General features: G+C 36.4%; 1 protein-coding gene and 1 long non-coding RNA gene across 4 annotated transcripts in view; one reads left to right on the forward strand and one right to left on the reverse strand.

The window, feature by feature from the left end:
- The window catches only part of TRDN (triadin), a 243,231-nt gene extending 231,130 nt beyond the window's left edge, over positions 1-12,101 (forward strand). For all 3 annotated transcript variants that reach the window (XM_080588349.1, XM_080588347.1, XM_080588348.1), the window contains one exon: positions 9,489-12,101. In XM_080588349.1, the coding sequence (XP_080444475.1) occupies positions 9,489-9,631 (143 nt within the window). In that variant the 3' untranslated portion in view covers positions 9,632-12,101. The remainder of the gene's footprint in view (positions 1-9,488) is intronic.
- An 8,533-nt stretch (positions 12,102-20,634) lies between these two features.
- LOC308193684 lies at positions 20,635-25,966 on the reverse strand. Its single transcript, XR_013949845.1, has 3 exons — positions 25,801-25,966; positions 25,070-25,151; positions 20,635-21,983 (listed from the first exon to the last, which is right to left on the reverse strand). It is a non-coding gene; the product is annotated as an uncharacterized lncRNA (long non-coding RNA).
- Between the last annotated feature and the right edge of the window lie 412 nt (positions 25,967-26,378).

Below are 26,378 nucleotides of genomic sequence, written 5' to 3' on the forward strand. Positions count from 1 at the left end.
TTCTGAATTTCTCCCTTTTTTCCTTTTAAGATTAATTTTTAAAAAGACTGTAAATAATACATTCATTTATTTGATTGTACTATAATTCCTTACATGAAACTCCCATTAATTGCTTGAATGGGCACTTTGGTAGTTTTGTGGATATAAAGCTATGCCTAAGTGGTTTTCTTTAACATGATACTGAATTAGAACTATGTCCTTATGCTAGCTCAGGAGAAGCTTTCATCAAAGTTATCATAATCTCCCTGGACATCCTTGTAGTTTAAATATGTTCCGAATTGGACTGCACTAGATTGTACATAGCACCTTGACTTTTAAGGTCCATCATATATCTAAGGATGGACTGCCCTCATGTTCATCAGTTTTCATAAAAAACTATTTCAGCTAAATCATCACAAAAACAATTCCAAAATAGACTGCTTAGGATACAAGGATCTAAAAAGGTGTAAATATGCAGAATGAAAAGGAGTAAGCCAGTGCCTACATAACACTAACTTTTTATTGCATCTTTTCTACTCATTTAATTAGCTGGCAGATGCTTCATAGACTTTGTACCGGTGACTGGGCTACTCATGAAAATCTTTCCCCATCCAGATTTGTCAAAGAAGAGGACCCCAGGTTGGGGATCACTACTCCCTTTGTATGGGAGATCCTTCTGGTGATCTATTTAAAACTCCTCACTTTCCCAGCAATATCTTAATTCTCCTCTCATCTGAGAAAGATCTTGGATCTTACTGTCACTTCATCAATGTCTGCTTTCTCGTGCTTTGGAAATTTAAATGGCTGAAATTTTAATGGTTTTTTTGCCTAGAGAGTAAATAAAAGTCTGTTAACCAATACAAGTTAAAAAACTGTTACCACCTGTTAAGCAATATTAAAACTTGAGAGCAAAGCTTTCTCGTACATTGATTCTAATATCCTATATAAATTCACATAACTTGATTATTTACACCATATAAAACTGGATTTAACTCTTCACTACCTTTGCCAGAGATAAGATACAGTGTAATTAATCTATTTGGAAGGTAAAGGTATTAAAAAAAAAAAAAAAGAAAGAAAGAAAAGAATAAGAATACACCACAATTGTATCTGTAGGGGATATGTTAGGTATGTATATTTTGAAAGATAAATCTGATTCTGGTATGTATTTGGACTTTTGCATGCCTGTCTGCTGGTTCTCAGCCAAGTCAACTCTGATGGTTTCTTTGCCTTTTCTGAATAGTTGAAAATAGAACAGTTTCTAAAATCACTGTTTAACTATTCCAACAATTGTATGGCTTTGGGAGTCTTTGCTCTCTTTGACATGGGGACTTGTATCAGTTAATTGCCTTTTACCTGTTACATTCTCCATTCAACTGGCTTAACTAGAACAATTAACAACAAATATTATGTAATTTGCATTCTAGCTCTTTAATTGTTAAACTAAATCCTCAAAGACAAATTCATAATCTTTGAACAATCATGGCATTTGGGAGAGGTGCCTGAGGACTTGCAGAAAGCAAACGTTTCTCTTACCTTCAAAAAGGACACGGATAACCCAGGGAACTACAGGCTAGTCATCCTCATCTCCATCCCTGGGAAGTTGATGGAAAACAACTAATCCTGGAAAATATTTCCAGGCACATGAAGGACAAGAACGATATCAGAAATAGTCAACATGGATTCACAAAGCAAAAGTAATGCTTAATCAGACTGATAACCTTCTATAATGAAATGTCTGGCCTGGTAGAAGAGCTGAGCTATGAGCCATAGATATTGTCTACTCTGATTTCAGTAAGGCTTTTAGCATTCTTTCCCATAGAATCCTCATAGAGAAGTATGGGCTGAATAAGCAAACAGTGACGTGGAATGAAAACTGGCTCAGTGGCCAGGCCCAGGGGGTGGTGATCAGTGGCTCAAAGTCCAGTTGGAGACTAGCTAGCAGTGTACCCCACTCAGGGGACAGCATCAGGTGGGCAGTTTGACAGGGGTGGTACACCTGTGAAAGCATAATGCAGGTGTCCTAAGGTGAGCTCAGGAAAGACAGAGACCTCTCATGGGGCAGAAGCAAAAAAAAATCAATTAATCTTGATTTTTAGTATGAATACTGACCATGAGGGTGGGGCCTCACAATCCTGCTGATTTTCTGGGTTTTATGCAGGTGTCAGAGGGTGAGTACAGGATCCAATCTTATTTAATGTCTTCGTTAATGATCTTGATGATTGGGCAGATTGTACTGCCAGCAATCTTGATGATACAAAACTGGGAGGAGTGGTGAATACACCAGAGTCCTGCTGTCATCCAGAGGAACCTTGACAGACCAGAGAAATAAACTGACAGGAACCTCTTGAAGTTCAACAAGTGAAAGTGCAAGGTCTTGCACCTGGGGAGGAATAACCCAAGGCACCAGTTTTGGCTGTGGGCCACCTGGCTGGAAAGCAGCTTTGCAGAGTAGACCTGGGAGTCCTGGTAGAAAAGCTGAACGTGGGTGAGCAATGTGCCTTTGCTGCGAGGAGGGCTCCTGGTATCCTGGTTTGCATTAGGAGGGGGGCTTGCTAGCTTTTCAAGGGAGGGGATCTCATGAGTGGTGTTCCCCAGGAGTCAGAGTTGGGGCCTATCCTCTTTTATATCTTTATTGATGACTTGGATGAGGGAATTGAGTGCACCCTCTGTAACTTTGTGGATGACACCAAGTTGGGGAGTAGTTTTGATCTGCTGGAGGGTAGGAAGGCCCTGCAAAGGGACCTGGACACGTTGGATTGATGGGCAGAGGCCCAAGGGATGAAGTTCAATATGGCTAAGTGCTGGGTGCTGCACTTTGGCCACAACAACCCTATGCAGCGCTACAGGCTTGGAGCAGAGTGGCTCAAAAGCTGTGCAGAGGAAAAGGATCTGGGGGTGCTGGTCAATGCTTGACTGAACATGAGCCAGCACTGTGCCCCAGGAGTAGTATAGAATTAATATAGAATAGTACAGAATAGAATAGAATATAGAATAGTATATATAGTACAGAATAGAATAGAATATAGAATTAGTATAGAATCGTATAGAATTCCTGTATCAGGAATAGTATAGCCAGCAGGACCACAGGGGTGATCGCCTCCCTGTACTCTGCTCTGGTGAGGCTGCACCTCGAGTACTGTGTTCAGCTTTGGGCCCCTCACTACAGAAAAGTCATTGAGGCCCTGAAGCATGTCCAAAGAAGGGCTACAAAGCCGGTGAATGTCCTGGAACACAAGTCATGTGAGAAGCGGCTGAGGACACTGGGTTTGTTTAGTCTGGAGAAGAGGAGGCTCAGGGGAGACTTATTGCTCTCTACAACTACCTGAAAAGAAGATGTGGGGAGCTGGGGGTCAGTCTCTTCTTGCAGGTAACTAGTGATAGGACAAGAGGAAATGCCTCAAGTTGTGCTAGGGGAGGTTCAGGTTTGAAATTAGGAGAAATTTCTTCCCAGAAAGAGTGGTTAGGCATTGGAACAGGCTGCCCAGGGCGGAATCACCTGGGAGTGTCTAAGGTGAGGTTGGATGTGGTACTTAGGGGCATGGTTTGGTGGGCAATATTGGTGTTAGGGGGACAGTTAGACCAGATGATCTTGGAGGTCTTTTCCAACCTTATTGATTCTATGATTCTATGACCCTTCCCCTCCATACTCAGTGCTAGCAAGGGCACATCTAGAGTGCTGGGCCCAGTTCTGGGTTCCCCAATACAAGAGAAAAGTGGCTCCACTGGATAGAGTCTAGCAAAGGATCATGGAAATGATAAAAGGACTGGAGCATCTCTTGAATGAGGAAAGGCCTCGACCATGACACCCAGGTCATTTTCCCCTTTTTGCTGAAGAACTGAAAGCACCAGGACAGTGCTCATGGCAAGATTCCTCACATTTCTTGAAACCATCTTTCAGTGTGAGATATAGACACTTAGAAAGTAAGAACACACATAAGTTCCATGGAATATTTGTATAATTTATTGAATATCTATATGATGTACTTTACATTTTCTCTTGACCGGCCCTGAACAGCTTCACACAAACCCTGGGTACATTTTTTAATTTGTTTGGTTGTTTCTAGGCTTTCTAGAACTCATCTTGGCTGTTCTCATTTCCAACTGACTTCCAACTAGGCAAAAATTATTTTAAAAGTTTTCTCTCTTTTCATGAGGGAAAAAAAAAAAAAAAAAAAAAAGTATTTTCTTTCCACTAAAGTAAAAGCAAAGAAGCAAAATACACACTTCTCACTTCTCCAACCTTCCAAAAACAAATTATTTTTAGGTATCAGGTGTCTTTATATAACAGAATTAGCTATAATTTGTCAAATAAACATTTCTAGACTTTTCCAGGCAGCATTTACTTTTTGTTTGTTTGTTTTATTTCCTCAGTAATGCTCATAAAGGAAATTTCAGTAATTATATGAATTCTCATAAATTACATCCTAAACAAAAACATAAGGCTATATATAAGACTTTTTTTTTTTTTTTTCCTGTACTAAACTGAGAAAAGACTTCTAGTGTTAAACCACGTTTTGTTCCTACTCTTCATCTTTTTTTGGTAACATTTGCCCTGAAGATATGAGAAGTGAGAACCCTTTTCAGCTTAAAAGACACATTTTGCATTCACATTGAATGTGAGAATTACAAAAGCAGAATGGGATTCATTTGTAGTCTTATTTGCATGCCAAAATTCAATTTGTTCTCCTGGCTATGGTTTGTATCATAACAATGTCACAGATTTTGATACAGACACAGTTCCAAAAATGTTGGTATTTGTTTGAATGAAGTTTTTATCTGCATGTTTTGCAGCTCTGGTTGGCATGATAAAGCAGCCTAAGAAGGAAAACATTAAATAGAAATAGTGGAAAATCACATAGCAAAAAACATCATTCTGAAACCATTTCCTCCTGTATAGATTACTATGCAGTTGATTGACTTTGATTTACATGCTTAACAATATGCTAAATTGCCACATATGTTAATATGCCACAGACTATTCAGTTTGCAGAGTGTGAACCTCATCAGCCAAAAAAAAAAAAATACCAGAAAACTTAAAAAAAAAAATACAACACTTACAGTATGTCTTCTTCAACACTTGTTGCTTGATTAGGTAAAATTTAAAAGATACAGAAAGCATGCTGATGAAATTTACTTTTATAAATGAGTTGTTTTGTACTGGGAGAATCAATAAGCAATCTGATAAAGTCAGTTTGAAAAACAGACTTTCTTAACAGTTTTTTAGCATCCAAAAACTGAAAATGTTTCTTCCAATACCTGGTATCTCCTAAATCTCACATAACGGTATCTCCTGGTATCTCCTAAATCTCACATAGTATATGATTTAGCAAAATAGATAGCTCTTTTAGCAAATCAATCTACTTCGTTTACTCATGTATAAACATTGTCTTAGGATAAATCCATAAAGCATCATGCCTTAGTTTGTCTAACTCAGAAACAACAAAAAAAAAAAAAAGCGCTTTTCGTTTTAGAGTGAAATAAATTTCAGATGAATTACAATGACATTTCAGCTAAAAATTAAAACAATAATTTTCAGGAATACCTGTAGATTTAAAACAAAACATAAAAACAACAACGAAATAGAAAAGTTTCTTTTAAATGTTTTTAAAGTCAAAAGTTAGAGTTTTGAAATTTTTGTTTCAGCTATCACTTGTTACTTATAATGTTTCTTTTGGATATTTGGATATTTAAATCCTCTTCTATGGTCTGCTTAGTACTGATGAAAAAAAAAATTGCTTATTTTGACATATACCTCCTCAAAATGAAACAGTCAAAAACGAGTTTTTAAAAGAGTTTTAATTAATTCATTTGTGGAGTTTGATTTTTTAATTGTTTTTGTTGTTAAACCAGAACTTAAGAACCTATATCTCTCCTTTCTATCAAAAAAAAATTTCTCCAGTGAAAAGTTGTTACAGCTAAATTTCTCATTGGGTGTACCCTTGCCTATTCCTTAGAAACTAAGAGAAACCTCCTAGAGGTTAATTACTCTCACTGCTTCGCTCATTCCATAGTGAAGAGAACTCTGTCTGTCTTAGAGTTGAAGCCAGTATCACAGCCTATGCAGAACCGAAGGGCTCCTGTCATTTGCATTAAAGGAAAAAAAAAAATTCTAAGTTAAAACATTGTCATCCTTAAAATGTGCAGTCATGAAGAGGGACAAAGTATGTTGTCAGTGGTTTTGACTGTTATCTGACAGCAGAGCTATTGTCTAAAAGACTGGTTTTGGAAGGAAGTATACTGTAGTATTTATAGGTTTTAAAAGCTTGTACTCCTTACTCTCTTTTTTCCTGGAAAAAGTGTGATTTTTTTCTTCCTCCTTATCCTAAAAAAAAGTCTTATACCACTCTGCCTTTTCTAGCCCACTTGTTTTAATTCCAGTTCAATTTGCAGTGCTTATGTAGTTTTATTTCCTCTCTTCAGGCTTCCCCAGTCTCAGTTTGTCCACAAACTCTTACTGTTGTTGTTGTTTTGTTTTCCATCTATCACAATCTCCAGCTCGTCCCTCCCTTCTTGTCACACGTTTCCCCTATTGCTTTCCATCCCTTTGTCCAGAATCTCTTGATCCAGCTAAGTCTATTTTTTCTCCTCATGCTCTTTGGCCATATTATACATCCTCTATTTTGGCTTCCAGTCAGCCCAGGAATGATTTGGCCCAGGCATTTTGCTAGACTAGTGTTAGTCTCTGACCATGACAGTCAGGCCAAGTTTTTGCTTGACAAGTCACAGCTTTCCATTTCAGTTGTGTCAATTTTGACACAAAAGTTAGATGTCTTCTGCCATCAACTTTTCCCCTGTAATTGTAATATCATATGATTCTGCCGTCAACTTTTCCCCTGTAATATCATATGACAGTGATACTTTTTAAATAAAATAATTTTATTACAAAGAAAACAACTGTGTTTTTTTCCTAGTTTTTTTTTTCCCTTCAGATATCTAAATTGTTCTTATGAGTTTTCTACCAAAAAAAAAAAAAAAGTCTGAAACTAATTTAAACACTGAAAATTTCATCACGGGTATTTAAATATGACAACAAATTAAGTAAATGAAATTATAGTTTTATGAAAGGAAGTATCAGGCAAAGAATAAAAGGCATGACTACTGTCCCTATCTCTCTTTAGTTTCTCCTTTAGCATATATTATCTTAATATTTCCTGAAATATTTCCTGAAGATGTGATAAGTAACGGTTTATATAAACATTTATATTAACATTTGAATGTCACTTCAAAATGTTGCACTCGACATGAGTATATTTTAACCAAACAAAATGGCTTGTTTTACAAACACTACAGGTATCTCAGGAATAACACAATCAGAGGTGATCTTTAGAATTACACATTCCAAATAAGTTTAAAAAAAGAAAAAGGTTTTTTTGTTGTTTTTCAAAAAAAATAAAGTATGTTTCTATTCCTATTTTTCAAATTTAGTATTATGGCCTATTTACTCTGTGGCTGTAGACCAAGTTGCAAAAATCTGAAAATTTGCCCTTTCCCTCCATGAATGTAACACCTTTTAACAGTAGACTGTAAGCCAGTTTTCCAAGTGAAATGGTTGCAGCAGCCAGTACTACTGGCAAATTTGAATAATGATCAGATAACATCTTTAGAATATGTTGTGGCACCAGACATGTTATAATTATGAGATGTATAACCATGTTTAAAATGCTCCTTGTAAGAGACCTAATATGTATCAGGACTTTATGAATATATGAAGGAAAGAGAGCTAACGTTTTGTATTCTGACTGCATGCAAAATACAGGTATTTTTAAAATTATTTCTACTGTCCTTGAATAAAGTATTTATTGGCATTTAATGGGGCTAGCAAGTGCATGATGCCCAACTTGCCTTCTTCACAAAAAAAGAGAGAACTAGTTTTTGACTTATGTATATATTTTTTTATTTTTACTTTTATATCCATTAAAGGAATATGCAGAAATACTTTCCATTTAAAAAGAGAAAGGTGAGTTTTAAGTTGGCAACTTTCTTCCTATAAGGTATTTCTCTTTATCAAATTGGCACCCCCTGGTAGTCAATTTTAGTCTAGCTTTTTCTTTTTTCTTAATGAACCTCATTGAGAAATCTCTGGCAGAGCATTTTAGTAGGAAAAGATTGGTTTTAATCATAGCTTTTTTGTGGCAATATACTGTTTTTAATTAATTTTATTTAGGAAAAATACCTTAGTTCAAGGATGGAATAAGCCCTTTTGTTTTAACTATTATGTATCCCAGAAACTTCCTGCTATTGCCCCAGTGATACCATAAAGTGACCAAAGGTAGAGGATGTAGCTGATCCACACCAAGTGCCTGGTCCTTGGCTTGTCAGACCTTACATTTGAACCTTGGTAGTTATATTTTGGCTGAGAGCGTTAATCATGGGATCTGTTTCATATTTGTTTCATCTCTTTTTAAGAGAAACCCCACATTCACCTCACAGAAGACCACTGAAAATCTGAGGGAAAAAATTGTTTCCATTCTTAGATTTAGTAGCAATGCAGTAAGTCATTTTCAGAAAGATCTGAGTTCCAACACTATTTTCAAGTGTGCCTTTTAAATAACAAGGGTTTAACCTTTGCACGAGTCAGGCAAGAAAACCACAGAGGCAAATATAACTGCCCGTATATGAATATACCAACATTTCTGACACACTGCTCCATGTTCCACCATTTATTGTGACTTGGCAGTCAACAAACAAATGCTGCTCCTGAGTTCATAAAACAGAGGAACCTTGGAGTCCATCTCAGATCAGACCTGTCACAACGAACAGTTAATTTTTATTTTATTTTATTTATTTATTTTATGTGGAATGAACAACAGAGGAAAGAAATAGGCATCAGAAAATCAACTGCATTACAACTACTTTTTTTCAGATGCCAGCATACCTCCAATCATTTTCTCAAACATGTACTGGACTAATAGTTACCTCTTAAAATCTTGTCAGCATTAATCTCAGAGTGAACTCAGCTTCTGTAACAAATTAGGTTACAAATCGGATAAAATCTGCCTGATTGTGAACGACTAGGAAATAGGCAGTGCCACTTATGATCCTCCCTTTCAGAACAAAACGTTATTCATTTGAACCCTAATAAAATATGTCATTATCACTATTACATGTGAGTACTACTGGAACACCTCAGTGTATCTGAAAGAGGCTGTGAAATACAAAATCAGAAGATATATGTGTGGCTTTCAGGTGTTTACACTCAGCTATCCCAGAATGCAAATATTCTGGGAAAAGTAAGCCTATATCTGTGGAGTGGAATAATGTATTTAAGTGCTAAATTGTCAACAGCTTCTAATCTTGTGCTACAAAGATGTCACATTGAGCCTTTTAGCTAAAATCTTGTTGACACGTGGAACCTGCCTTGTGATACACTATGGATTTGTGCTGTTGTAAACTCATCTAATGGGAATGAAATTACACTGTTGTTCTCTGGAAGAACACAAGAGTGACTCATGGTCCTAGTCTGGAAGCCATAAATATTAAACATCTTTTCTTTGTTCTGTTCTTAGCTCCTGTCCGCTACTTTCAATGTGTCTTCATAAATGGACCTAATGGATTTGGACTGCAGTTTCCCACTAATCCCCCTTCAGACAAAGAAGAAAAGATTCACTCAAAGACTTCCAAGAGAAAGACGAGAAAACCAGGACAGTAGAGAGACTGAGTTACTGGATCACTCACATTTGCACTTTATCTTTTCTGCTGAGGTCCACAGTACTTAGGGTGGTACTTGTCATTGCATGAATGTGATCCACTTGGATACATGCACCTGGAAAAGTTTCCATGGGGCAGAGGCAAAAGAAACAGTAATGGGCTGTGTAGACAAAGGTAGAAATGTAAAAGTGCCCTGTTTCTCGTGGAAAGCCTGCAATGCTAGCAATGAGTTGGCCTGATTGCGTGTGAGCAAGTGTGTGTGTGTGATTTCCTGCCTCTTTTGCTCTTGTTTTTCTTTACCTGCTCAGCATTAAAGTGAGTCTGTTTTCCATTTAATCTTATCTAGGGAGTGAGAGGTTGAATGTAGCTCTTATATCAGCAAGATTGCAAGACTACCTGCAATCCTAAATCACTTCTTCTTAATGTTCAGTCAAATTGCTGAGAGGAAAAAGCCTCACTAAGTCACGAAAATGTGCTCTGCAATTGGTGCTATTTTTATGTCTCATTGACCAGTGTAGTCTGAAGCTCACACATGCTCTCAGCAGCTCAATATACTATCAGTAAGTTGACTCATCAAGTCATATTAATGATGAATATTTCTATTTAACCTGAAGCAGTTAAAAGCATGGTGTATTTGTCCTGTCTGCTGGTGAAGTACAAGCAGGTCACTTTCTAAAGCCCAAACTCAGCAAAGAAAGTGAAACAACATGACAAAGATAAGGAAAAACAGCATTTTACGAAGGTCCCATGAAACAACAAAAATCAATTTTAGTAACTCTATTTTTTTTTCCTGCGGGTAAATCAGATTGACTTTGATTTGCAGCAGACCATTAGAATGGAGAATATACCAGCCAACTATTTGCTCTTATAATGTCATATGAAAAACTATGATGTGAAGTGTCACTCATAAAACTAAACCAATCCAAATTTCCAATAAACAAACATGCCAATTTGATACACTCTCCAATAAGTGAGAGAAAAGAACAATAAATAAAAGCAGAAGCATATGCAATAATGTGGGTAGCTGATATTACTAGATGAAACCCTTCCACCTAGAAAGGGTTTCTGAGCTATTAGAAGGATGAGAACTGGAAGTAGAAATGCCAATCTTCAACCTTTGTTCATTTCTGTAGAAATAATGGATTAGTTACCTTAAGAAGGAGATGGGATGACATTAAAGACGTGATGACATGTAACTGAAAATTAGCATCTCAGTTGTCTGGCACTGTAAATAATCGTGCATTTTTGAGAGCTGTTATTAGTTTGTATTCCTTTGCTATACTTTTGCATTTAATCTGTGAAAGGTACAGTGGTGATTTTAGTCTCATAGTTACCAGGTGAAACAGCATGATGCTCTTTGTACAACCTGGTTGCTTGTAGATTCTGATCACAACAGTAACTATATATTGCTCTTTTAGTTTTAGCATTGTTCCAATAAACAATGCTTTTCCACATCCTCTCTCCTTGCTGACCCATTCTTATCTTAATCAAATAATTGACTCACGTGTGTTTCAAACAATTGAGTCCTTGACAGGCTAATGCAATTCAGAAAGCTGTGCTCTTACACTGCTCGGTCAGGCTGGTACTCTCTGATTCCTGATCATGGCCTTCTGTGAACTGAAATGCAGTCTCATATTGTACAGGTCCTTTGCTGCAAAATCTGTATTTACAACAAGCAGCTTCTGGAAAAAGGTAGGAACAGATCTTGCCCTAGGAGTAGATTTTCCCACATTGGAACACATTGCAGGTAAAAATGTTCATGGTGAATGCCTCCACTGTCACCTGTGAAATCTGTTCTGGAGACAAGTACAGGGATATAGAGCTGCCAGCAGAGAATACTTCATGATAAAATGTCAATCTTTTCTTTCAGTAGGCCTTTTTGTATTTCTAGTGGCTTTTTTTCCTTCCTAATTTGTGATTTTTTATATATTATTAAGGATGTTATTGCCTTAGGTTTTTACAGTGAAAGCTGTCTTAAAATGAGATTATAACTTTGTGAAAATCAGTTAATTTAATTCAGGACTTTATCCAATTTCAATAATCAAGACAAGATTTTAATATACTATAAGCTGTTATTCTTTTCAACTTCTTTTACCTAAATAATTTCTGTGCATTATAGTTAGCTTTATCCTTCTTTCTCATTTGAGTTGAGAGATGACAAGAATATGTTTCATTTATCACTCCTGTAATGTTTCAGTTATGTATCAGAATGGTTTGGAAGTATAAATTGAACATCATTGAATAAGTAGTAAAAAATTACACAATTATTTTTGTTTCCTAATCTCAGTCTAACTGCCTTAAAGAACAGGGAAAACAGTTCTGCTCTTGAAGTGGCAAGCATTTAAATTCACGTGACCTTAAAAAGAATTACTTGAATTGCATGGCTTTACTCAAATTAGGCTGGAGTATTGCAAAATCATATGATGATTGTTATCTGTTCTGGAAAATAAAGACTATAAACCATGTTTCAGTGACTGTAGGATGTTTTTCTGTTAATCCAAATATGGATGGTAAGGGTTTATATATGTAATTTTTTTATTCCTACTAAGTTTTTACAAATCTTCTGAATATGATGATAGCAGTAGTTACAGTTAGTCTGGAAAATGAATCATTCTGCATTTTATTCATTCCTAATGGGCTTTTTGCAATAATTAGCTAGACTTTCTACATACTTTGTTTGTGGATTATACTCTGACAGACAAAAGGCAAGTTAGTTGCAGTCATTCAAGACAGAGCTTCAGGTGTACCAAAATCACATATGTTCATCAAGGTGTTTACTTCAAATATTACTATAAAACCAATGAAAGCAAAACTGCATTCTCCTATAACTAATCTGTGTTCAAGATGATTTTGACTAACAAGAAACTGTGAGAGCAAAAATTACGAGATTTCTTTCACACCTTACAGGAACTATAGCTTGTCTAAGATATATGAGCTGATACACGAACCAGACTATGGCCTGAAGAGAGCATGGCTGCAATTGCGGAGCTTTGTATTCAGGTATGAGGGCCCTGTGCTCCATGGAGTTTGGTGATTCTTCACAAATGGTAGGTTTATTGCTCAGCAAGAGAGTTGTATAGGTGGATCAATGTTTTATGAGATGAAACTCCTCTCCCAGTTCTAATCTGCACTTGTCAAAAATGCGCACCTTTCTCTGAGATGCAAAAATCCTGCTGAAGTAAAAAGGAACAGTATATTTCCGGTTTTCTTCACCCACCTTTCTGAGGTTGACAGTGAAGGTGAGTATGAGATTGGCTGTTAGACAAGGGTGGCCCACCACAGCTAGTTATTACACAGATCTATACACCTCGTACTCCTACTAATCATTGCAGAATGGCAACAAATTGCTATTTGTCCCACATTCAGGATCTCCGCTTAGAACGTAAGATAGAACATACATAAGTGTACATTTGTAAATCACTGCAAAGTTTTATCCTGTCAATCCCAAACCCTAGAAACACACCACTAGCTTTTTTTTCTGCACTGTCATTTACTACTTGTGTAGCCCAGTTTAGATGCAAAATTCCCTGCAGGAAAAAAAAAAAATATATATATATATATAAATTATATATATATATATATAAAATAATCTTTTGGATTAAAGCAAAGTAATATATATATAATATATATAATATATATATAGTGTATATATATATGAATAACTTTGCTTTAATACAACAGAACAGAAGTGCAGCAAGCCCAGTTTCAGCGGGATGTCTTTATCTGCCAGGGCATAAGCACTCAGAATAGTACCTGAGTATCTTCCCTTTCCTGTTTTACCTAATGCTTTATTTCCACTCCAGCATGCCACTATATAATCCACTCAGTACAATGAGAAACAAGTAAAAGACTTACTCCCTTAGGGGGAGCACTGGTTGCTTAAGCAGCTTTGGACTTAAGATAGAGTCAGCCACTGACTGTTCACAGTTACATACCACTCCTAGCACTTCTTACCAAGGACTCAAGATTTTGGAAGGAAAAAAAAAAAAGGATAATGTGAACTCTGTCGGGAGGAGAATGGTATGGTACAGTTGATAACTAACAAAAAAAGAGGAAATATAAGGGTTCCCAGGAAGGAACTACCTATGACTATGAATATGCATTTAAAAAAAAAAAAAAAAATCTGCTGAAGACAGTGATATTTCTGCTGCTTTATAGTTTTCCAGAAAGAAGAAACACAAAGGCAAATAAAAATTTGAAGTACATTTGACTTTTTACACCTGTAAATGTCAACAGATATCCAGCTTTCATATCGTCTATTTATCCTGAGTGAAATTCTCCAAAATTCCCAAATTGCAGAACAGATAAGGAATCATATTCACCTAGGGGTAAAACCTCACTCTATAGAGTATACCTCTCAAAGCAGAAGTCTTAGCCTTTCATTTAAGCAGTGAATGAACATGACCATTTGAGCTTATTTTCTTGGTTTATGGATTTTGTGTGTGCTCCTTGTTTGTAATACAAAAATTCACACAACAACAATCTGTTCTGCAGTACTCATGCCTTAGGGACTGTATTAGTTATTGCTGTAAATATGTCTTAGAAATTTTCTTTATTGTCTTGTCTCTTTTTATGACAGAAATGAGTAAAATTTGTAGAACACAATTTTATTTTGCCTGATCAAAAGCTGTGATATTTGCTTTTGTAATTTTAACTTTCCTCATTTTTGTGCTTAATTTTGCTCACAAATATAATTATTCTCCCATCTACCCCATGCTAAGATCCTGCTAGCAGAAAAAGCAAACATTCTTTGAAACGAAATCACCAAAGAGAAAAAATGTAATTATTGCAAAGGGTAAACAGAAACACTTAAACAACTTCTCTATAAACTGAGGGGAACTACAAAATGAAGGTCTTCTCATTTTTGGCCCTGTTAAGGAAATGGAAACATAAAGCTGCTGACATTAATATTCCAACACACTTTCCAGCTGAATGACAAAGATATAAATGCACATTTATTGTGCAACCCACTTTCCATGCTTTTCTTTCTTTCAGAAGTTGAACAATGCAAAGAGGTAGCCTTCGGTATCATGCTGTTAAATTACAGCTTAGCTATAGCATTTCAGTGAATAAAAAGGCAACATGAAGACAACTTGATGAGAATGTTCCATATGCCTAAGTATCGTATCTTCCTGTCAAAGAGATACGGCCACCCTTTCTCAAAACTGATTCTCTTTGTTCTCTCCTTGACCTTGATGTGAATGGGTGTAAGTCTGGTTTGCGAAAACCTGTGTAAATCACTACTGCTTGGAGGTTTTGTAGAATGTGGAAGTCAATACAGTGTTCTGCTGTAATATACGTGCATATGTGAGTGAAAACCTAGATATACAATCCTTGCATACCTGCCACTGATATTTCAGTTAAAATGACAACATGTTCTCTGACAGATCATTAATAAACTAGAACAAGGAAGCTGGAGTGGTCAGTCAAATACCACCAACCTTTTCAAATTCACAAAGAAATATAATAACAAAAAAAAAAAGTAGAAATTAAGATAAAAGCTAATAAAAATACCTGTTTTTTTCTAAAAATATTTTAGGATCCTATATAACTATTTAAATCAGATAAATTTTCCTTTTTAGTTAATTGTCAAGTGTGTTTTCCCATGAGTGCCTTGCCAACTTATGCATCATCTCTGGACATAAGTAGTGTGGCTATTGATATTACTAGAATTCTGTAGACTTTAAGGATATTTGGATCCAACCCTGAATCCACTTTTTTAACTGACTGGTCGTTTAACTACTCATTTTGGAAACTTCTCCAAAAAATAGAAGAGAAACCTGATGTACCAGAACACTTTCACATTTTCTAACCCAAAGCAGAAAATGTACTTGTAAGATTAATACCAATGACAGTGAGGTTATTAAATGCTAAATGACAATGAAAATGAAACATCTGGGTGCTTCAGCTTCCAAAAAATAAAATCAACAGCATGCTTATAATTTGCCTGTAACCTAATGATTTAAGGAAAAAAAAATGTCTAGCCACTTTCAGTTTATAGCAGTGCTGTTCATGTCGTATAGTTTCATTGGGTTAGAATCAGTGTGATTTATAAATCAATGTAACCAAAGGCAGAAATATTGTCAGATGAAGTATGAGAGTCCTATTCACTTTCGTCGCAGGGGTGTTTTACAAATATATTAGTTTGTAAATAGCTGTATCATGGACAGTAGTGACTGGCACACTCCACTGAAAAGGGTTTCTGCAATTTAGTTGACATCATAAATTCTGTGAAAAGAAATTTTAACAACAGAGCAGTTATCAAGGTCTGAGTATGACCCCACTTGACATCTTTCATCCTTTATATTGAGAATGCTATGAGAGTTTATACACTGTGCAACCATTACAAGTCTTTTGCTTCCAGGAATGTACTATTCTCTACTTCTGTTTAGGTACATGCATATTTTTTGGAGTGTTAAAGCCATTATTTAACATTCATTCTCTAATACCAATGTGCTATAAAAATTAAATCATTGGCTAAGATGCAAAAGCCTAGTTATAGAATGGAGCTGAGTGTTTTAGGCTTACAGAACTATCACTATGAGCAAGTTTTGCATTTGATTTTAAATCAGCCACTTCTGTTCATTTTTTTTCTTCTTTTATTTGTTATATGCTGATCTTAACCAAAACTTTTAATTTTAAAAATATGATTAAAATTAAATTGGGGGGCTCTTTGATACTTTTAGTAAGATCACTGAGTAATAGACTGGAAGACCTTCTCCAGTATTTCCGTAAAATTTCAAGGTTGTTTGTAAATAATAACAGTGGATACTTAAATCCAGAATCATGTAACATAAATGTTGTCTTCTGAGATGTCAGAAATGATTGTTTTACGCACTAGGGATGGCATCTAACCTTTTGATGGCTCAAATACCAATCACTTGAAAAGTACAATCTGAGGACATAACTTTCATGGCCATTGTGAAAATAACACGCAAAGACTGATGAGAAGAAATGTCTGTGTGTGTGTGGATGCAGCAAGGCACATGTATTCCTGTTGGCATGCACATGCAGAACACTAAGTGCTTTCCCTCAGCACACATATGTAAATTCTTGGAATGTAAAGCCAGAAAAATCCCCTATATTTAATGCTGTAGCCTTTTATATCAAGTCCAATAACTCAAGCTGGAATGAAGCACTACAGTTTAAAGTGCAACACTTTGGACAAATTGAAGAGAAATTTCTAGATTAAGTGCTCTCTTTCTCCCATGCTGTCTGTATTTATAGGAGGTCCCAGTCTTCAGTCTCCCCTTTTCTCCAAAACAACTAAAATTATTTTAGTACATTATTTTAGTGTTTTATTTTACATCAGTGTTTTCCCGTGGATATCAATGAAGCTATGCCCATTTATTGTTGTATGTGACCCTGAAAATCATATTTTGCCTACCAGGCAGACCTGCAAGTGGCACAGATCTGCATAAACCCCTTCAGTGAAGTTCTTTAGCAGAGGAAATAATGGGAAAGCTATAAAGCTTTTAATTTTGGTGTAATGTGATGTTTACCTAGGACAAAAGCTAAGCTGATATTAGATGTGCACCTCCAGCTATTAAAATAGCTGAATTACCTTATTTTAAAGTTTTTAAACAGACTTTTTTTTGATGAAAGCCTTCCAAAGTATCCAAACTAATGTCTGTTTATGAAGCCAATTTTAGACCTGTGAGAAAGAGGTCTGGAGATAAACTGTGAGGTGTAATATCACATACATGAAAATGAGAGCTTGATGGCACACTCATGACTGCAAATGAGCTAATGGGATCTCTCCTTACTCTAGAAGAAATGAGGGAAGGCATACACCACCCTAGGAAGCAATGGAAGGCAAGAGGACAGTGAAAGTAGATGAGAGCAAAGACAAGGCTGGAGGAACATTAGGCCCTGTGCTCCTTGGATGTTATGGAACTCAAGGAATCACCCAAGAAATGACTCCAAGCCACTGCTACAAAATTAAGTTTTGGTAACCTTCAGCACTTTCTATTCATCCTTGGGACAGTACCATTCAATTTTGCAAGTATTTTTGAGGAAATATCTTTGGATGTACCATGTTCCTGTTCAGTTTTATGAACAGGGTATTCAATTTGTTTCCCTTAAAAAAACACAAACAGGCTGTATTTCATTTTGTTATATATACATATTTTTTAAATAGCTTTGATGGCTATCAGTCCCTGATCAAATCAATTGTCCTAGCCATCATTAACCTACAGCTATACAACTGAAGCTGCTGACCCTCTGAAAAATTAGCATTCTCTCTTCCTTACCTCTCCATGTCTGGCAAGCACCCAAATACATCAAGCTGTCTCCACGATCCTCTGTTGATGGACAAACGTCATCACCAATCACTTTGACTGTTAATTCTTCTGGGGAAGCAAAAATTGCCTCTCTGCAGAGTGATTTTTTTTTCCTGGTGCTTTTTTGGAAAAATTATGATCAAGTGCTAGATAACTACTGGACAAGGAAGGCTTGCTTCTGTGGTGTGCTGGAAATCTTGACTCTTCCTGGGGACTGAACTGCTCACAGGCAAGTAATTCATCACCCGCAAGATAAGGATTTAAAATAATTATAAAGGCAGGGCTCATCATATATATGGAGACTGGGAGTCATTTGCTACATTAGTTTGTCAGACTCAGGATAGCTACCCACAGCTTGTGACAAGCAGGGCACCCAGGCAGTGTGCTCACAAGCTCTTCTAGGCTGGGTCCTCTATTCCTTATCTTTATTAGTAAACGTCATTTGCTATATATTGATTCAGGGCTCATAATATGACAATTATCATTCATGTAAAAAAGTATCTTGTCTTTAACTATCAAAAGTCCACTATATATTACTGTGTTAATGCTTGTCTTAAACTGAAACTTGACAAAAGCAAAGCTGTCACTGCTAAGATTGTTTAATTTAAAAAATAAAAAGGATGTGGGATTGCGCAAATAGTGTAATGAGTTCTATACCCTTGTCCAATTTCAATGGACAATAATTTCTATTATACTCTCTCAGGTACAAGAAAGGAAAACAGAAAGCCCCAGATCTCATCACTGTGCCTGGCAGAAAACCAACTGTTCATACCAAAGTTAATTAATTTTGCTCTTTTCTGCTCCTTTAATATGTCCAAAGGCATCTTCAGATGTTTAAAATGATTTTTTTTTTTCCCCCACGGGAACAAATATTAGATAACACTTCTGTTCTTTCATTGTTAAAGAAAAATAAAGATTGTTAATATCCCATGAGACAATGAAGCAGCTTCTTTCTAAGCTATAGGAAGAGATGTGTGCAGCCTGATATCACACCAGTAAAACTTTTTCTATTCCCACAGCTCCTGCCTTAGCTTGCTGTAAGAATGTATGAAACATTCGTTCCATTGCCTGCTCCTGTCAATCACTCATGACAGAATAGAAAACTGCTCATCATCCTTTTACCATTAAATTTTCTTGCAAACCACAGCCCTGGGATTAACACTTTTGCCTTTGTGTTGTACAAATGCATAACCTCATATGTAACAATGCTAGGTATTCTCCTCATGAAACAAATAGTCATATAGAATGAGTCTTTTTTTTTTTTTTTTTTCCTGAGAAGTAGCCACCATCTCTTCTGGTCTATATTTTATAATACTTTGACAACTGTAATTCTGGTTGCTGACTAAAATTCCAATGTGAGAGGCTAAAAAGAAGAAAATATACATACTCCTCTCACTGCAGAATTAAAGATTGGATTAGATTCTCTTTCTACAGTCCAACCACTGGAAAAAAAATAAGAATACTTAAGAGTTTTGATTTAACATTAGGAAGAACTTTGTGGTTGTAAATATAATTAATCATTGCAAAAGTAATAGACTCCAGAGAATTTTCAGAATTTTAAAAGAAATGTTAGATAAACACCTGTCAGGAGTAACACCACTGTCACTGATCTTGACTGAGGCAATGTTCATTCCCTGTGTGCTATGGTTCCATGTTAATGTATATCCTTAATATTTTTCTTTGTATATCAATAAATTCTGAAATGCCAAGAAACTACATGTTCCTTTGAAGTTAACCAGCTTTCAAACCATATTTGAGGTGCTTTTGTCAAAACTGTTGCATTCTGATATTCACTACTATGGCATATTTTCAAATCTCTTCGAAAATGGAGGGCTACATTAAATTTACTTTTGATAATCCAGATCTCACTTTGATAGTAAAACTTTCATGAATCCCGGTGAAACAACATTCAGGAATGTTGAGCAGCAGCAACACCTAGAAGTGAAGTTCTCTTATTTAAGATTCCTGTAAATGGAATAACTTTTGTACCTGCAGCTATTCTAATTTTTAGAGCTATATAGGAATGAAAAACAAGCCAGCAAAAAACAATAACAAAAACTGTATTACGGATTTCTTTTACTCTAGACATTATGAGAATAAATCTAAAAATACTGTGAACCTTCTTAAGTTCTGAGGCTGTATTTCTTCTTTCCCAGTAGGTCATAGTGAAGATGAGCTGCTATACAAAAGAACAGTTAAAGTTCAGAGCGAATACAAAACTGTATCATTCAAAGGACACTTTGTTTGGATGTGATTTATCTTACTTAACCTTATCTCTGGTTTTTCAGGTGTCCAGTCTAAGTCAGTAGTTCAGTCAATGTTAAGTCTGTGGTCAATGAAGGGAGACTAGTAACCCCTGATGACAGTTCACCTATTCTGCAATAAATATCTGAGAGCTGATATGAATCAGCTGTGAGAGGAACACATCTTTCTTCATTTGTAGTATTTTTAACCAGCTAAGAGCAGATCTCTCTAGTTTTCATGGGATTGAAGCTGTATGAGATTCATCTATGACGTTATGTGCCTAGTACTAAAGCTAAAAATGGGCATGTTTCAGTATATGACCATAAACTTGATGTATGGAAAAGGTGCAATGCAGCATTTTCTGCATTTCAGACAATTTTTAGTTGCCAAAAACAAAAGCATTCACATTAGAGTTGGTACATTAAAGTCATTTTTCTCTTATTTTTCCCTCTCCTCTTTTAATACCATATCATCTAGATGTCACAAGAATAAGTTTTCACTCAACTTTCTAACTGGAATTTTTTTCTCAACAAATGAAGAGGTGATGTTTCACAGAGGCTATCACCATCTACATATCTATATCTAATGAATGAAAAATGAACAAGAATAATTTGGCACTGCATAAATCAGCTCAAACTTTAAAATACTTTTACAGTATCCCCTCAACAGCCCCCTACTCTCCTTTCACTCCCTCAGAACTACACAGAATATAAGAATTGTTTCAATTGTTGGACACATTACAAATGCCTAAAGCAGTTCTCTTTTCTAATTGTACTGTTTATGTAGGTGTTTTTTATTTGTTTTTTTGATGGTGGTGTTTTTTGTGTTGTTTTTGTTTATGGTTTTTTTTTTTTTAATTGACTTATTAAATTGCTTCAAATTTACAGAGGTGTAAATCACTCATTTCCTAATCAGTGATTCGTTCCTCTGAAGAGGCACTGATGAAACCATGACAGCCAAAGCTTGTTCAGGAATGAATCTTTGTCAAAGGCTTTCCTCTCAACTTCAAAGCCTGAATTTACACCACTGAATTCAGCTGGAACATTTCCGCTCTTCAGAAGCTGGAAGGTCAGGTCCTTAAAGCATAGCTGCCAGTCAGGTGCAATGCAAAAGACAATGTGCCTCCTACTGTTTGGATGCAGAATATTTCTCTCTGAACATCTTCTCCCTCAGTGGTGAGTTCCTCAAGGACAACACTGGGGACAGCAATCCCATGCTACGCTATACTTACTCCTTGGTTGTCCAGTGTAAGACATTTCAGCTATGTACCAGTCATGACAGATTTAGAGCTCAGAGTGCATGGCTCTGTTATGCTTCCTACATTTTTAATTAAAGTGAGCATATTTTACTCCTACCTTAGCCTATAGTAACGTCTAGAGTTAGTAAAATATCAGTCTGTTGATTTCTTGTTGCTTGTTCGTTTTTGTTGTTGTTTATTAACCATTGTCAACATCAGCACTGTAATTTTTTTAAAATATTTTTGTCTAACTCCACTTTTTCACCAGCACTGTGCCCACTGGAGAAGAGTCTAAATCTTCTCTTGAACTTCAGAAAATACACCTGCTTTCATAGATATGTCAATTTGAAGTAGGCAGGCATCAAGATTCTAGACAAACTGTTGTAAGAGGAAAGGAAGCCTGGAGTCTGGGTCCCAGTACCTCCATATAGTCTTTGTCAGCTGTCTGACTGTCCTTCAAAACCAATGTCCTGATCAAGCAGAAGTATTTCAGTTGATACCAAGTGTGTCCAGAAGAGAGAAACTATGTATTTCTTTCTGCAACATTCTCTGAAGATAATTATTCTGGTTGTTGAACAACGAAGAAGGACCTAGATACATGAAAAAGGGTTTAAGAAAAATTTAGGTCCATATAACTGTAACTGATATTTTCAATAAACACCTTGCTGTTTGATCTGATATCTTCACATGCCTACAAGTTTACTTTTGACAAAGCATGAAACTGCCAAAACCTGTGCAAGGTGTCTGGTGCTCACTATGGCTAAATCAAATTACAGAAGACAGAGCAGCACTGAAGGTCCTCTCAGGACCCAACCCAGCTTACTGAGAACATGCTTAATGTATAAGAAATTGCACTAAAGTAATAACGTTTTATATTGTTGTACTGAATAAGCTGTTATACTTCTCAATTTTCATCAGCCTCTTAAGCATGTTTGCATGAGGCCTGAAGGAATCATCTTCCTTGAAGCAACTTTTATCTGCAAGATCATTTACTATGTGTATGTGTACTCTAAATGGGGCTATGAAATTGAATAATCACCCCTCATCAAAACCCTGTACCACAGAATCGCAGAATTACAGAACCATGCCCGTATGAATTCATGTAGACCATAACTACATGATTTTTCATGTGGAATACAATTACATACTAAGTATGTTACTGAATTTTGTGTTTAAAAGTCATTCAAATATGCTATCCTATCAGATTCCAAAAAAATCTTCATTTTAAAAATATTTTGGTATGAGAAATATAATTTCTGGTATGAGTTACAAACTTTAAAGCATCTGAGAAGAAAGAGTGGCAAAGGAAAGACTGAAAACCCACTGATGAACAGATAAGAGGAGAATAAAAATAGAAAAGTTTTATTTTTCCTCTTCATTTCCATTTTTATTTTATCTTACTTTTTAAGAGATTTTTCCTTCACACTTTTTAGGTAAACCTAAATTTATCACAGAATCACCGAGGTTGGAAGGGACCTCTGAAGATCCTCTAGTCCAATCCCCTGCCAAGCAGGATCACCTAGAGCACATTGTGCAGGGTGGCATCCAGGTGGGGTTTGAATGTCTCCAGAAAAGGAGACTCCACAACCTCTCTGAGCAACCTGTGCCAGTGCTCTGTCACCCTCACAGTAAGGATGTGCCCTCTCATATTCAGCTGGAACCTCCTGTGCTTCAGTTTGTGCCCATTGCCTCTCATCCTGTCATTGGGCACAACTGAAAAGAGACTGGCTCCATCCTCTTGACACTCTCCCCTCAGATATTTATACACATTGATGAGATTTCTCCTCAGTCTTCTCTTTTCCAGGCTAAACAGGCCCAATTCTCTCAGCCTGTCGTCGTATGACAGGTGCTCCAGTCCCCTCACCATCTCAGGAGCCCTCCTCTGGACTCACTCCAGTAATTCTGTGTCCCTTTTGTACTGGGGAGCCCAGAACTGGACGCAATACTCCAGGCGTGGCTTCACCAGGGCTGAGCAGAGGGGGCAGATCACCTCCCTTGACCTGTTGGCAACACTATTCCGAATGCACCCCAGGATACCATTGGCCTTCTTGGCCACAAGGGCACATTGCTGACTCTTAGTCAGCCAGCTGTCAGATTCTCTACTAAGATCTCATGTGTTTACTATTTTTGTCATAGGAAAAGATCACAATGAAAATACAGAATACAAACAATGTAACTCCAGTTATTCACAATAAATGCATGTGTCTGTTTCTCTTGCAGGTAACTTTTCCAACTAATTAAGATGTAATAAAGTTATAGTGTAAAAACACTGTTAAAGGATTTCTATTATTATCTTTAGTGCTTGAACTTGATAAACTGAATGAAGTGATCACTTAAATGAGAGTCTATAAATAGAATCAGCTTAATAGGACCTCTTTAATAATTCAAACAACATTTTTTATGCTATAGGTAATCCAATGAAACACATTGATTAATAAAAAGCAGGTAAGTGACAATTTCTGAATACTTTGTGTCTTTCATTTATCATAGGATAAATTGAAGAATATTATGCAAAATTTTAATGTGTAGACATTAATATACTTATTCATTCTTGTGATAATATAGAGTCATGCTAAGGCTTTCAATACCTACTTTACATATGGAGTGTATGAGTTCAGTGGAGTTTATATGTGAAGAGGTAAAGGCAAACTGTTTCAATTCACTCAAAGCACCACTGAAAGGGCTGACATCATAAGTTTTTGCATCTTTGGCTGAAGTTCAGGACTTCTCATTGTCCTTTCTCTCCTATTTCACTTTCCATTGTTTCTTCTTATGTGTGTTTTTAGAACTAGTCAGTGACTCAAGGGACATGTTCAAATACATAATTGCTCTAAGGGCAACAGAAAAAGAAGAGGCAATTTAAAGAATTAAATTGAAAGCCATCATTTTCAAATTTCTGTGATGGAGGAAAAAAGCTAGCCAACAATATCATTTCAACTACTATAAATTCGTTTTCCCTTGCAGCATCTATGAAGTGATGTCCATGGTGTATTTCCATGTTGTTAAAATTTATGGGCTCTTCTCTGTTCCACAAAAAAATAAACTAGGCATTTTCTAACCATTCCAAACTTTGACTAGTGCAAGAATAGAATTCTTTGCAAGAATTCAGCTGTGCCCAGGATGCTTAATTTTAGTAAGGCCGTTATGCTGGAATCCAGCAGCCTTGCTGTGTACATCAGGCCTGGAAAAGCTGGGGGGAGCAGGAGTACAGCCAACATACAGTGTCAACAGAAGCTACATTACAGTCAGAGGTCAAATCCCTTAGCCAGGAGGGAGGAACCCAGTAGCTGTTGTGTCCATGTGGCAAATCAGGTACAATCAGTCATTAAAAGTATTTATATGTAATGATGGGATGCAGTTGACATTAGTATATCAATTTTTTAAATCTGTCTGTGTCAAAATAAATAGTCTGGGTCTGAGTCATGAGATAAGACCTTAGAGTACAGCAGCACAGAACCACACAATGAAACAATTCAACACCTGCTAAGGAGACAGGCAAAAATAACCTGTCATCACACAACTATTGAAAACTTAACTATTCATTTTCCACACTATGATGCTCAGAAAACATGTTTGTAGTTGACTAAATTTTATAGTCAAACAGCTGTAGAGATCTGTGAAACAGTAATGGGATACCAAGACTCAGTACGGGCAGCTGGTTTCAAGCCAGACCTACCTGCTATTGCCTGAGCATTATTTCCACATGACAGTGCAGCCACCTATGAAACTAACCATTTTACCAGTTCACGTCACTTCACCTGAAGAAAAAGAAGCCCACATTTTAAAAAGTCAGTGCCACTGCTGGCTGTTCTTGGTCCATTCATCAGCAGTTCCTGAAGTTTCAATCTCCTTGTAGATTAAGACCATCTCAATCCTTTAACTGAATGAAATAAGGAATGGATTGCTCTGGTGAGCCAGTGGGAGAGCTTTACAATGTCAACCAATACCTGTGCTGCAACAGCTCTGCAGCATCTCCAGTCACACCTAACAGACACCCCACACCGCCAATACCACCCTCATAACTTACATTTAAATCTAAGATTGAATTTCCCAGAGGAGTTTTGAATTTATAATTTTGTTTGTAAAATAAGCATTTTAATCATAATAAAGGCAATTAAATGTGCATTTGAGAATCATAGAATCATTAAGGTTGGAAAAGACCTTCAAGATCATCTGGTCCAACCACCACCCTACTAAAAACGTCACCCACTAAACCACATCCCTAAGCACCACATCCAACCTTTCCTTGAACACCCCAGGGACGGTGACACCACCACCTCCCTGGGCAACCCAAGACCAATGTCTCCTAATTTCTAATCTAAACCTCCCCTAAATACACCATACATGGGGATAAATGCCGTTTGGAAAAGCGGTTGTGAGAACAGAATAGCAAACCAAATAGCTTACATTTTATACATCCAGAGAATTCAGAGATCACTGTGCTCTTCAGTGGGAAACTAGCATCAGCATATTCTTTACTTTCATCTATGAAAATGATAATAGTTTTACTGAGACAAAAGTCTAAACAAAATGAAAACACTGTGAAAATTTTCTCATACTTACCCTCACAAATACGTTTCTGTTCCATCATCCTTTCACTAACAATGGAAACCTCCTTTCGTTCTACAGCTACCCATTTATATCTTTTGGTGATGGATATGAGCTCTGAAATGGTTTTCACCTGTGCTTCAGTTTTACATTAACCCATTCCTTCAGTGTTCTTAAGCATTCAGGATTGATTTAGTTTCTCTCTTTACTTTCTCTCTTTATTCTCTCTCTCTCTCTCTTTTTTTTTTTTTTTTTTTTTCTCTCTCAGGCAGGGAAGCATTTCTTTTTTAAAGAGGCAGATAGGGTGGATTGTATTCTTGACTTTCCCTCCACCCAAATAAAGGAAAAAAAGCTATAATATTTTGCTGAAATATTTCAAAGAAAACAAAAATTCTGTAAAAGCTATGTTCATGAAGTATAATTTGTTACTAATAATA

The sequence above is a fragment of the Anser brachyrhynchus genome, assembly GCF_964034855.1.
Source record: "Anser brachyrhynchus genome assembly, chromosome: 3".
NCBI classification, from domain to species: domain Eukaryota; kingdom Metazoa; phylum Chordata; class Aves; order Anseriformes; family Anatidae; genus Anser; species Anser brachyrhynchus.